Here is a 12,358-nt window from a genome sequence, read left to right on the forward strand (position 1 = left end):
AGAAAACCCCCCGACGGGATCACCACTCCGATGATGGATCCTATTCGATATTGTTTTTTATTATAATTTTTTTTAACGTTGTGCATTTCAGACAAACATTGTGATTGTATAAACGTATAAAGAATTGTGGTGTATTTTGCCTCATTGATCAGTTTTTTGGAGTCACGATAGACATTTTGAGCAAGATGTGTAGTTAGTTTTTAATATATTATTTAATTAAAATGCGATAATAATGACCCAGCACACACAATATATTTAAGTTTGTATTTTAATAGAAATTATTATATTTTTAATTATTGATTAGTAACTAAACAGCTTTTGGAGTGTGTAATTCTGCCCAGCCACTCTCTCCCCAGAACCAAAACATTATTGGCGGCAATTTGTGTCCTCAACCAATCTATAACTCGCGTCTATCAAGGCGGTTCAGACCAATAGAAAACCTCTATTTTTCTAAAACTCGACTCTGATTGGATGATCTATCGCAGTGGGTGGGTTTCCACGGCGCATTTCTCAAGGGCTCGGGCGATGCATTAGCACCGATAACTATCACTTGGTAGTATTTCCCCACCCAAAATGAACGTTGGTTCGATTAAAGATAACATAAGTTTATGAAGCCCTAACGTTTGTGTGGAGCTGAATGTAAATTGCTGACTGTTTGGATGGATAACCCGGTGCTATTTGACTGTGATTTCGTCGCTGTGGACCGCAAGCTAACGGGCTAATTTACATCTGTTGAGGATCAGTGAACACACTGAGGACACAAAGCAAAAACATATTTACAACTCACATGTGTCATTTTATAAAATGCACTAGTCAGAGAGACTGGTAACTATCGGTATTTTATATTTAGGTGATGTATAGAGCTGTTTAAAGGAGCGCGGGCGACTGTCTGTCATTAATGTGCAGATAGCTCGCCTGGTGTTATTTCAGTGTAACGTTTCGGTCAGTTGTTAGTGTATGATGGCTCCACAGAAATACTCTGCTCAGGTGATGAACTGCAAAGCCAATTGCGCTGTGTACCCGTCCTCTGGCGTGAATTCACTCAAGAAGCCCAAGATGGAGCAGCTGCAAGCTGACCATGAGCTTTTCCTGCAGGCCTTTGAGAGTGAGTCCACATCTGTCTCTTGCAGCACACATAGTAAAACCACGAGATTTTGATATGAGCCTTTGACAGTGAGACCCTCATTACTGGGTTAGTGTATATTAGGGAGATGAGTCATTGAGTGTGTATGTGTCTTGATGTCTTCGAGGGATACATTAGGCAAAAATTCATTATTGTCTCTTAAAAATAACTGTTAGTAACTGTTTTTTTTTTGACAGTTATGTAATAAAGCCATTTAGTAAATGAAGGGTCTGATATGGACATAGATACATTTAAACTGGACAACTATTGTCATATTGTTCAATTAACTTTTATTGTGGTGTATTACTGTTTATACATCTGAAAAACATTGTTCCTCTTTCACATTTCATTTCAGAACCTACTCAGATATACAGATTCCTGCGAACAAGGAACCTAATAGCTGTAAGTACACCTTCATAAGCTTACATAGAACTAAGAGAGAGCTTTGCTGCAAAAGCTTAGATTGTGTTCTTATACATGCAGACCTGGGGCCGGTTGCACCAGCTATACGTAAATTACTACTTAGCCTAGTTGTGGCGTCACTGGGCAATTTACACATTACTAAATCTTCGAGTGTTGCACCATTAAAATTAGGTAGAATGTAACCCTATGTATAAACTAAATATTTATGGAAGCCTTCGACCAGAAGTAATGGATGGAATAATAAAGCAGACTCGCTTAATGACATCAATGTGCTCATGTTTTGGTTGACAGGCTTCAGTCCTTTCGACATATATGATGGTGTTGGAATTTACACTCATTTACATTTACGGGAGAAAACGTTATGTAAAAAAACTTTCCTCTTCAGCGTGAAACTGATCTAATGGTGCACTTTCCTGTGTATGCCGCCTGGTGTCAAGTTTCAACATACAAAATAAATATTAAAATGAATAAATTTCTATTTTTCCAGCCTGTTGCATTAGTATTTATTTATTGTCCCTTATTCGTTTTAGACGAAATTGTTATTTACATGGGCTAAATGTACCATTAATGAAATCTTGTTTTATTACATATCGTATTTCAATGGGGATATAATTTATTACAGCTGACAGTTACGTGAGCAAACAAGGTTTGAACAAGATCAAACTGAAATTCACGGCTTTTTAACACTTCTGTGTACAAATTTGAAGGCTGTTTATTGGATCAATATAGGTAAAAGTCATACTATGCGCCTACGCATTATAGAGAGCTTACAACCTACTAGTTAAGTCCAGACAGGCTGGTTTTAGTATTTCTGTAACTTCTGATCTCCTGGGATTTTCACACACAACAGTCTCTAGAATTTACTCCGAATAGTGCTAAAAACAAAAAACATCCAGTGAGCGGCAGTTCTGCGGCAGTTCCAACAATCATGCCACTGTCGAAATTACTGAGATCACATTTTTCCCCATTCTGATGGTTGATGTGAACATTAACTGAAGCTTTTGACCCTGCATGATTTTATGCATTGCACTGCTGCCACACGATTGGCTGATTAGATAATCGCATGAATAAGTAGGTGTATAGGTGTACCTAATAAAGTGGTCACTGAGTGTACAGTGTGTGTGTGTGTGTGTGTGTGTGTGTGTGTGTATATATATATGAAATTCCTGAAAGGATACCTGAAAGTGTCTCATGTCCAGTTCTCTTTGGTTACACTGACATCATGCTTGTTATTGGAGTCTGGTTACCTTGGGTTCATTCAATGTTTGTTTCTTGCTCTTTTGCAGCCGATATTACTGCACAGGACTCTCACCTTCATGTCTCATAGAAACTCACGAACAAATGCTAAAAGGTGGGTGACATACAATTAGGGATGCATCAATACCACTTTTTCTCTCCTGATTCTGATACCTGAACTCTCAGCATTGGCCGATACCGAACCGATACCGGTGTTGTCCGAACAGTGTTAACCGAACTATTGGGCATCTTCATCTGAGATGTTGTCTGTGTGGAGTGCTCGCATTGCTTGCAGTGTTTCCCCTATATCCATTTAGAATTATTAGCGCTGCTGCTAAAAGTTCACATGGTTCATTCATATTCTTGACGCAAAGTATCGCTTGCAAATTGGGTCGCATAGCTAGACATGTTGGCTCATGATACATTAATAAATGTGCAATAACTTCCTGAAAATGAAAGAGTAAATGAAATTAAGAGCAAATTCACTCTCTTCAGTCCAATCTTCCATGCTGTTGTGCTGGCCGGGACTGTCTTTTACTTTCATTTGATACATGCTCTCTCTGCTATATCAAGTGAGGCGGATGTGCCTACCTCACGGAACCGTGGTTCCCTTACAACTCAGTACACTTGACATTTGCGTAGTTACGCATATGGGAATGCCTTCATACGCAACCTAGTTGAAACCTCTCTACAATAATGCCAATATTCTAATATTGGCTATGGTGTTTGAGCCCCGCCTGTTTTGGCGCGGAAATGTCCGCTATAAAAACAGGTGCACAGACACCATTTCCTCAGAATTTCTTCCTTCAAGACAGCGATCATCTCTTGTCTAGAAGCCCTCTACCTTCGCCGTCGATATACACAAGTCAGCGGGTGGAATCTTCGTGGGAAAACTTTCCGCTCCCCTGCAGTGTTCCGGCGAACATCACAACGCCTCGCCGACTGACACTTCGCTGGTGAACGGGCCTCAGCATCCTGATTCCCCGCAGTGCTTCGGCAGGGGAATTGTGTATCCTTACAAAGCAATTGTATATTGTATACTGTGTGATATAAATATATATTAATTTATATATCTAAAAGAGTCACTTACGTGTTCGCGTCTTTTTAAAGATGTCGTTCCGTAAGTTTTCCTTGTGCGAGAGGCACATCCCGCCGTCAGATCAGCATGAGAACTGCGTTTACTGTCTGGGACGCACCCACGCAGAGTCAGCTCTCATGGAGACAGACTGCCCTCACTGTGAGGGCATGAGTCTCAAGATGTTTCGCTCGTGAATCACCCTCGTTCTGAGGGATAATTCAACCTCAGTTGCCCTCCCACCCACCTCTTCATGTGATACCCGATGATTCACACGAGGAGGCATGGTGGGGCCGCGAGGTCGGGCAGGATGACTTTGAGGTTGTCCTTGTGATGGCACGCCCCGCGAACCCCTCAATCTCTCAGAAGCGCATGTTTTCCGATACGCTATATGCGAGACGAGCTCTGGCCTTCTGAAAGAGCGGGCAGCCTCGTCTCGTGCAGCAGTTCTGATACTGGGGATAATAATGACGATGTCATTATGTCTCTCACTGCATCAGGCGAGTGGTCAGTGGATGAGGCTGCTGCCCCTCCCCCCAGCGAGGGTGAGGAACGTGCACACGCCACTGACAGGGAGATGCTCCGCGTCCTTACAAGGGTGGTCGAAGAGCTTCACCTTGAGTGGTCTCCCCCAGAGGAACCTGAACAGTCTCGCCTTGATGAATGGTTCCAACAGTCCGGACGCCGTCAAACGGCAGCGTCCCACAAATCTGCCCCATTCTTCCCCGAAGTTCATAACGAACTATCCAAATCCTGGCACGCGACCTTATACGGCACGCTCGCGCAGTGACGCCATCCTCTTTAATGTGGATCATTGGGAAGAAAACTGTTATTAAAGTGGCACACCTCTGCCCAGCGAGTATCAGCGTGGAAATCACGCCGCATACATCCTTCCAAACCGTGTCGACAAACGTCCGCACTGGCGGGAAAAGCTTACTCGGCAGCAGAACAAGCTGGTTCAGCACTCCACACAATGGCGGTGCACCAGGTATTTCAAGCCAAGCTCCTCAGGCAAATGGACGAGCACGGCTTCGATCCAGAGATATTCAGAGAGCTCCGCACTGCTACAGATTTAGCGCGGCATACCACGAATGTCACTGCGCAGGCCATCGGCAAGTCCATGGTCAACCTGGCAGTTCTGGATCGACGTATATGGCTGACCCTCACAGAAATGAGTGATAAGGAAAAAGCCACTCTTTTGGATGATCCAGTGTCTCCAGCCGGCCTCTTTGGCAGCTCTGTGAATAAGTTTGCTGAGCGTTACGTCACAATTCAGCAGTAGTCACAGGCTGAGACACTTTATGCCCAAACGGAGTATATCACAGCCAGTTTGCCCTTGCTCTGTTTCGAGCCAGTGCCCGAATAAAAGCCCCATACCTGCTGCCTCACCGGCACCTACGTATCAGCACGCGCAGCAAAATTGCTCCTGACGGGCACAACCCTTTGAAACGGAAAGTAGAGCCCGCGGTTCCCTCCGGGTCTGCTCCAAAAAAGGCTTGATTGGAGACACAAAACACTGTTCCCCATCTCCCCACTATTGTTTGTCGGGAAAGGAATATTGTTGTTCACGATATTTTTCAAAATGTTGTTTCTGTGTCTTGCACTCAAATAAATGCAATAAAAAAATGCAATAAGTGCAAAAAAGAATACAGCATTCGTTGCAAATGCACGAGATGCTCACACATTCTCAATAAAGAGCCCCTCTTTCCTCTTCAATGCACACACATGAGCTTCGCATCATATCATACAGTGAGCAAACCAAATTGCCCTCTGTCCCATTACGCGGATGCGTGGCGAGCCCTAACAGGTATTTCAGAATGGGTGCAATAACAATCGAACATGGTTATACGATCCAATTTTGCACACTGCCCACCCTGTTTTAACGGCGTTCTGTCTTCCACGGTTTCGTCCAAAGACGCGCCAGTGTTAAGAGCCGAAATACAGTCTCATCGTGAAAAACGCAATAAAGATTATGCCAAAATGTCAAGCACAAAAAGGGTTTTACAGACATTATTTTCTTGTTCCAAAGAAAGACTGCGGGCTTCGGCCAATCCTGCATATGAGACATTTAAATCGCACACTCATTAAGCGCTCATTCAGAATGATTACTCAGAAACGGATCTTATCGCATGTACGCCCACATGATTGGTTTGCGTCGATAGATCTGAAGGATGCGTACTTTCATGTCTAAATTGTACGACATCACAGGATGTTTTTGAGATTCGCGTTCGAGGGAACAGCGTATCAATTCAAAGTCCTGCCCTTTGGATTGTCTCTGGCTCCTCGCACATTCACAAAGCGCATTGATGTGGTTCTCGCCCCTCCGAGACTGAGCGGCATACGCATCTTGAACTACCTTGATGATTGGCTGTTACTGGCGCAATCAGAGGCTTTGTTATGCCAGCACAGAGACTTACTGCTTCAGCCATTCTACACTGTCCATCTCAGTTCAAACTGGGGAGAACACTTCCACTGAAACTGTTTCAGAAAGCATTGGGATTTATGGCAGCGGCATTCCATTAGGTCTCTTACACATGAGACCTCTTCAGTGCTGGCTGAAGTGCCATGTGCCACGACGTGCTTTGCGCCAATGGCGCATGCGCAACACTATATCCCGCCACTGTATAGTTGCTTTAGCACCACGGACAGCTCTTGTGTTTTACCAGCGAGGTGTCGCGCTAGGGCAAGTTGTCACGCAGCGCCTAAAGCAATTGGTTGTATTTATAGCCTTAAAGGCTTTTCAATCAGAAATATAAAACTGTCATGTCCTGGTTCGCTCTGACATGACAGTTGTGGCATATATAAACCGCCAAGGCGGAATTCAGGAGACTTCACCCTCAAACTGTACTGAGGATTTGGGAAATATTCGGCAAAGCAGAAATCGATCTATTTGCCTCAGTGGAGAATGCCCACTGTCCCCTCTGTTATTCGAAGTCACAAGCCACGCTGGGAACAGATGCAATGGCACACAAATGGCCAGCGAAATGCAAATATACATTTCCCCCGGTATGCCTTATTCACTCTGTCATATGCAAAGTCCGAGAGGACAAGGAAATGGTTCTATTAGTTGCGCCGAAATGGCCCAACCAGCCATGGTTTCTGGAAATGGAGATGCTGTACAGCTTGCTCACCATGGGAAATACTGCTGAGGAGGGATCTCCCCTCAGGCGCAAGGCACAATCTGGCATCCCCAGCCCCAGCTGTGTAACCTGCATGTGTGGCCCCTGCGCACTACACATGCCAGAACTGACACGTTCAGTCATGAACACCATTTTACAGGCCAGAACACCGTCCATGAGACGCCTCTACGCACTAAAATGGAAGGTGTTCACTGATTGGTGTCTCTTACGTGGCAAGGACCCAGTAAACTGCCCCATACATGAAATTCTAATATTCTAATAATAGTGACACAGGACTCACGTCAACGCTCAAAGTGCATGTGGCAACTATATCTGCGTATCATGCACATGAAGCCGGCGCCTCTATAGGCAAGCATGATTTAATCATAAAGTTCCTTAAAGTAGCAAGATGATTAAACCCAACTCGGCCGGCTACAGTCCCAACTTGGGACTTAACTTTAGTCCTGAAAGCTCTCGCAGGGCCCCCCTTCGAGCCTCTGGACTCTGTAGAACTGCACAAGCTCTCCGTTAAGACCGCACTACTGCTGGTTCTGGCCTCAGTAAAACTGGTCTGTGACCTGCATTTACTATCAGTTGACAATTCATGTCTGGAGTTTGGCCCCGGTCTTTCAAGAGCCACTGTCAAACCCAGGAAAGGCTGTGTACCCAAGGTCCTAACCACGCCTGTTAAAGCGCAGGTGGTTTACCTTCAGGCCTTCTTCCCTCCATTTAATTCGGATGAGGAACAATCATTGCATTATGCCCTGTACGGGCACTACATGCATATGTTGAGCATATTTGCCTGTTCAGACTGTCTGATCAGCTCTTTATGTTCTGTGGAGGACGCACAAAAGGAATGCCCGTCTCCAAACAAAGGCTCTCTCACTGGATTGTCGATGCAATTACCCTGGCTTATGAGTCGCAGGGTAAGACTTGCCCAATTGATGGTAAAGCATACTCAACTAGAGGCATGGCCTCCTCATGGGCATGGACGAATGGTGTGTCTTTACAAGACATATGTTTTGCCCTTCCCTTTAAGTATGGGCTCCACATCATTTGCACAACTGCCTGCATCAGGCTGTTATAATTTACCATAAAGATGCAAGCACTTTCATTATAAATATACTCCCTTCCCCACTGGGTTCAGAAGGCGTTCATTCATACTATATGACTAGTTCATATATTCGTTATGAGTGCTTTCCTCCTGGCCATTACGAGGATCACTCACTGCGGCATGCTCATGTCAGTCGCCGTCCCACAAGACTGCGCCGCCATGTTTCTTCTCTGGGAAGTTATGTCGTGTAACGCGGCGTGATGGGATTCTGTTCCCCATATGCGTAACTACGCAATATCAAGTGTACTGAGTCGTAAGGGAACGTCTCTGTTACGTACATAACCTCGGTTCCCTGAGACGAAGGGAACGAGACATTGCGAATGCTAGCCACACTACAAGACTCAGAGTTCTTGAGGTACGAGCGATTTGCTCCTTGTTCTCAGTCAGAAATTCTGAGGAAATGGTGTCTGTGCACCTGCTTTTATAGCGGACAGTTTCGCACCAAAACAGGCGGGGCTCAAACACCATAGCCAATATTAGAATATTGGCGTTATTGTAGAGAGGTTTCAACTAGTTTGTGTATGAAGGCACTCCCATATGCGTAACTACGCAATGTCTCGTTCCCTTGGTCTCAGGGAACCGAGGTTACGTACGTAACCGAGATGTTTCCATGTACACTGACCAAACAGAAAGATGACAAAATCCTTGATTAATTTGTTTGTCAGTTTTGAATAAACCTCTTTCTGTTACTTAAAAAAAAAAGAGCGAGGAGCCCCCACAATGCCTTATGTGGTCAAGTTCAAAGTATTAAGTCTCTTAATAGCAAGACGACGTCTTCTCAAGCAGCAGCAACTGCAGCTCAAGAAAAAATCCTCAAATTCAGAACAAGGTGAAAAGCAAGTGTAAATAAATTAAAATCAGCCTTTCACGATTCACAAAGCTTTCGTTTGTCTCCAAGAGACTTTGAATAAAATGCATGAGTTAGATTAACTACATTAATGGTGCTTTTTATGGTTCTTTTGTCATTTTTATAGCTTGACAGGAGGGGTGGGCTATATGATCAAAATCTTGTATCATGATATGAGTAATTTCATATCACGATAATGATAGATATCACGGTATAGTAAATTATAGTAAAAAAAAATAGTATAAAATGTAGTAAAAAAAACACTGACTTAAAATGAAGTTGATTCTCACCATAATGCTAAATTTCACATTATGGCACATTTCAGTCTGATATGTTGTTGACCAATATTATTATTATATAAACTTTTTCCTCAAGAAAGTCAAGATCTTCCCAAAGCAAGGCAACAAAGAAAATAATGCATAAGTAAAAAATAAAATCCAACGAAAATAATCACTTGCAGGAAATATCCAAAATTATGTAAACACTTGCAGAAAACAAATATTAAATATAAACCAAAAAAAAAAATTAGGGCCGAATTAATGCAGAGCGCATCATTTGGCTTTCATAATGTCTTTTGCGTGCTTCATTTTGAGGTAAAACAAATTGCTTGTATTACTAGTGATTTATCGTCGTGCGACACAGTTTACAGATTACATCTTTCTGCTCTGTTGGAACCTACACCATGGATCTTGCACCATTTTTAATAACAAGCTCCTCTTCATTTTCTTAACTGGTTTGGGAGTCGTCTCATTGTGTGGAGATGTTTTTTCAGGGTTTTTCCTGGGTCAGAAATAATTGTGTAGCGTGAGTGATCCCGCAGTGCGCTCTCCTTTAAATATTGAGAATCCTGCTGAACTCGCACAAACTTTCATGCTCCAGAGAATGCGCATGCGACACACATGAAACACAGATGTGCGTGTCAGATGAGATGCTTATTAAATGAAATGAATGTCATTGAATTTTATTGGGTGGCTGGCAATTTTTTTTTAATGCCATAAAAACCTTGTTCATGTTTCTTCAATTCTTACAGTCTTACGTGAATCCCTTCCCACTGATAGATAAGCCCACGCTGCGATCAGGAAATTTGAGGCCGATACCGATCTCCGAATTTTATTTTTTTTCACTAATGTTGGCCGATACCGATTTTTGTTAAAGTGCCCTTTGCAACACTTTTGCAAGTTATATGCTGCAGTTATGTTTATGCCCCACGCAATACAATTACTGTAACACTTTACAAAAAGTTTCCATTTGTTAACATTATTTAACAAAATTCATGTAGTTAACATGAACTAATGAACTTAATGTGTTACAACATATACATTTTTAAAATCAAAAGTTGTATTGGTTAACATTAATGGACTATGAACTAACAATGAACAATTGTATTTTTATTAACTAACATTATGATTAATAAATACTATAAAAATATATTGTTCATTGTTTGTTCATGATACCGAATGCATTAACTAATGTTAAAGAAATACTTTTTATTAAGTGTTACCAAAATTACATTAATTGTGAATTGCTAACATTTATTTGTATTGAAAACAGTTATTGATAGTTCTGTTGCCAATATCAAAAAGTCATTGTGACATACTGGCAACCAAAAACCATGAGAGCATCACACACTGCAGAGTGTTTTATTATTACTTTCAAAAAATAAGAAAAATATATCCATTACAAGCTCTAAAACTGCTCCAGTGAGAAATCATTAATATCTATGATTTGTTTACTGTCTTTGGTGTCTTGTAACACACATCACTAATTATTAAGCAAATGCGTGAAGACGTGGTGCCATTATTGAAGGTTAAACAGTTATATCTGTTATTGGTGGTATTGTGACCAATATTAATCTGATATAAATTGGGATCCTCACAGAATAGCGCTGGGATGAGTGACTGATGATGAGATATTGAGAGCACCTAGAGAGTGCGCATGTTTGATTGACACCGAGAGCACTCATGAAGAGAGTAAAGCTAAAAGCGTTCATGATCGCTCAAGCAGTCTCTATCGCTCCACACAACGTCTGAATGTCACGACTCGCCTTACATCACGTGTACTCAGATTTGTATTTGTATGTTTATTTGTTGTTTAATTTGTTTTTATACTCGTTTGCAGCCTCTTTATCCTCTTGCTGCTCACAGTGCAGCGAGTCAGAATAACTACCGTAATGACTCCAGAAAATGGGCAACTTAATATTCAATTGCGTGTAATTCTTACACATTTTTAAAAACAAAACAGCATATTCATGTGAATTACATCATGTCTGAAAGTTTAAATTTGTGATTGCATAGAATTGCCAACCACTCACCCTCCAAAGGCCACTCTGTCACGCTTCAAGGGCTGAGCATGCGCTCATTCATTAGAGTAGCACCGTATATGTGATTCCAAGTGTGCTGCAAAAAAGGATCAGCTGATCACGGATTTAAGATAAATATAAAGGCTATAAATATAGGCTGATTACGATTGGTGGCCGATCGATCGGTGCCCCCTAGCTGCGAACATTGATATTTACATATTGCGATATACTTGATATAGCAAAATCTCTCGATTGACACAATATATTATTGTCATATCGCCCAGCCCTACTTGACAGTAACAACCATGACTAACACATGGTATCAGATTTGGATTGCGTTTGTCTGATATATACCCGATCCAGTTAAAAACGGCAGTATCGAGGTGTATCGGTGCATCCCTACATACAACTCTTTTTTTTTTTTTTTCTTTTTTTTTTTTTAATGTCTGTTATCAGTACAGAAGCTAAAACTGTCCTTTATCTGAAGGAAAGCATTTAAAGTGGATGACATGCTGTCCAGAGTGGAGAGGATGAAAGGGAAGCACGAGTCTCAGAGGTACCTGGCTTCTACTGATGTTTGGCAAGCTGTATTCTGATAAACTTGAGACTAAATTTGCAGAAACAACAGTTGTATCCCCTATGTTTTCTAAAATGGCTGTGTTTTAGTGCCACTTAATGGTTTTGACGGGCAGTGTTATTATAGGAAAATGTGGTTGAATAATTTCAGCTCCTAAATGTGATTCTTGTGTATTTCAATTGTGATTTCAGTTTGGCTTCACACCTGCAACTGACATTCACTGGTTTTTTTCACAAGAATGGTGAGTCCAGTTCTGCCTGATTACAAAATGCTATGCCGGATTGCAGTGAAACAACATTTGAAGGTTTTGATCCTATTGTTTTATTCCTTGACCAGATAAGCCATGTCAAAATTCAGAAAATGAACAAAACTCAGTCTCTCTTGAGGTGCTACTTGTCAAAGTCTGTCATAAAAAGCGCAAGGTGAGTTCTTGTCTCATTACATCATCCTGGCCAATGAAAAAACCTTGAGAAAATAGGAATGCTGACTTTAAAATATACTCCTTTTCTGTTAGCTTTGGACATAATGGTAATTTTGCTCCCTCA

At 41.9% G+C, this 12,358-nt stretch overlaps 1 protein-coding gene across 1 annotated transcript in view; it reads left to right on the forward strand.

The window, feature by feature from the left end:
* Window positions 1–497: 497 nt before the first annotated feature.
* Window positions 498–12,358, forward strand: part of suz12b (SUZ12 polycomb repressive complex 2 subunit b) — a 41,185-nt gene continuing 29,324 nt past the window's right edge. Inside the window, exons 1-6 of the mRNA XM_051712056.1 lie at window positions 498–1,105; window positions 1,479–1,525; window positions 2,833–2,897; window positions 11,724–11,792; window positions 12,005–12,054; window positions 12,150–12,235. Coding sequence (XP_051568016.1) covers window positions 958–1,105; window positions 1,479–1,525; window positions 2,833–2,897; window positions 11,724–11,792; window positions 12,005–12,054; window positions 12,150–12,235 — 465 coding nt within the window. The 5' untranslated portion in view covers window positions 498–957. The remainder of the gene's footprint in view (window positions 1,106–1,478; window positions 1,526–2,832; window positions 2,898–11,723; window positions 11,793–12,004; window positions 12,055–12,149; window positions 12,236–12,358) is intronic.

This window comes from Myxocyprinus asiaticus, chromosome 12 (assembly GCF_019703515.2).
Source record: "Myxocyprinus asiaticus isolate MX2 ecotype Aquarium Trade chromosome 12, UBuf_Myxa_2, whole genome shotgun sequence".
NCBI classification, from domain to species: Eukaryota; Metazoa; Chordata; class Actinopteri; order Cypriniformes; family Catostomidae; genus Myxocyprinus; species Myxocyprinus asiaticus.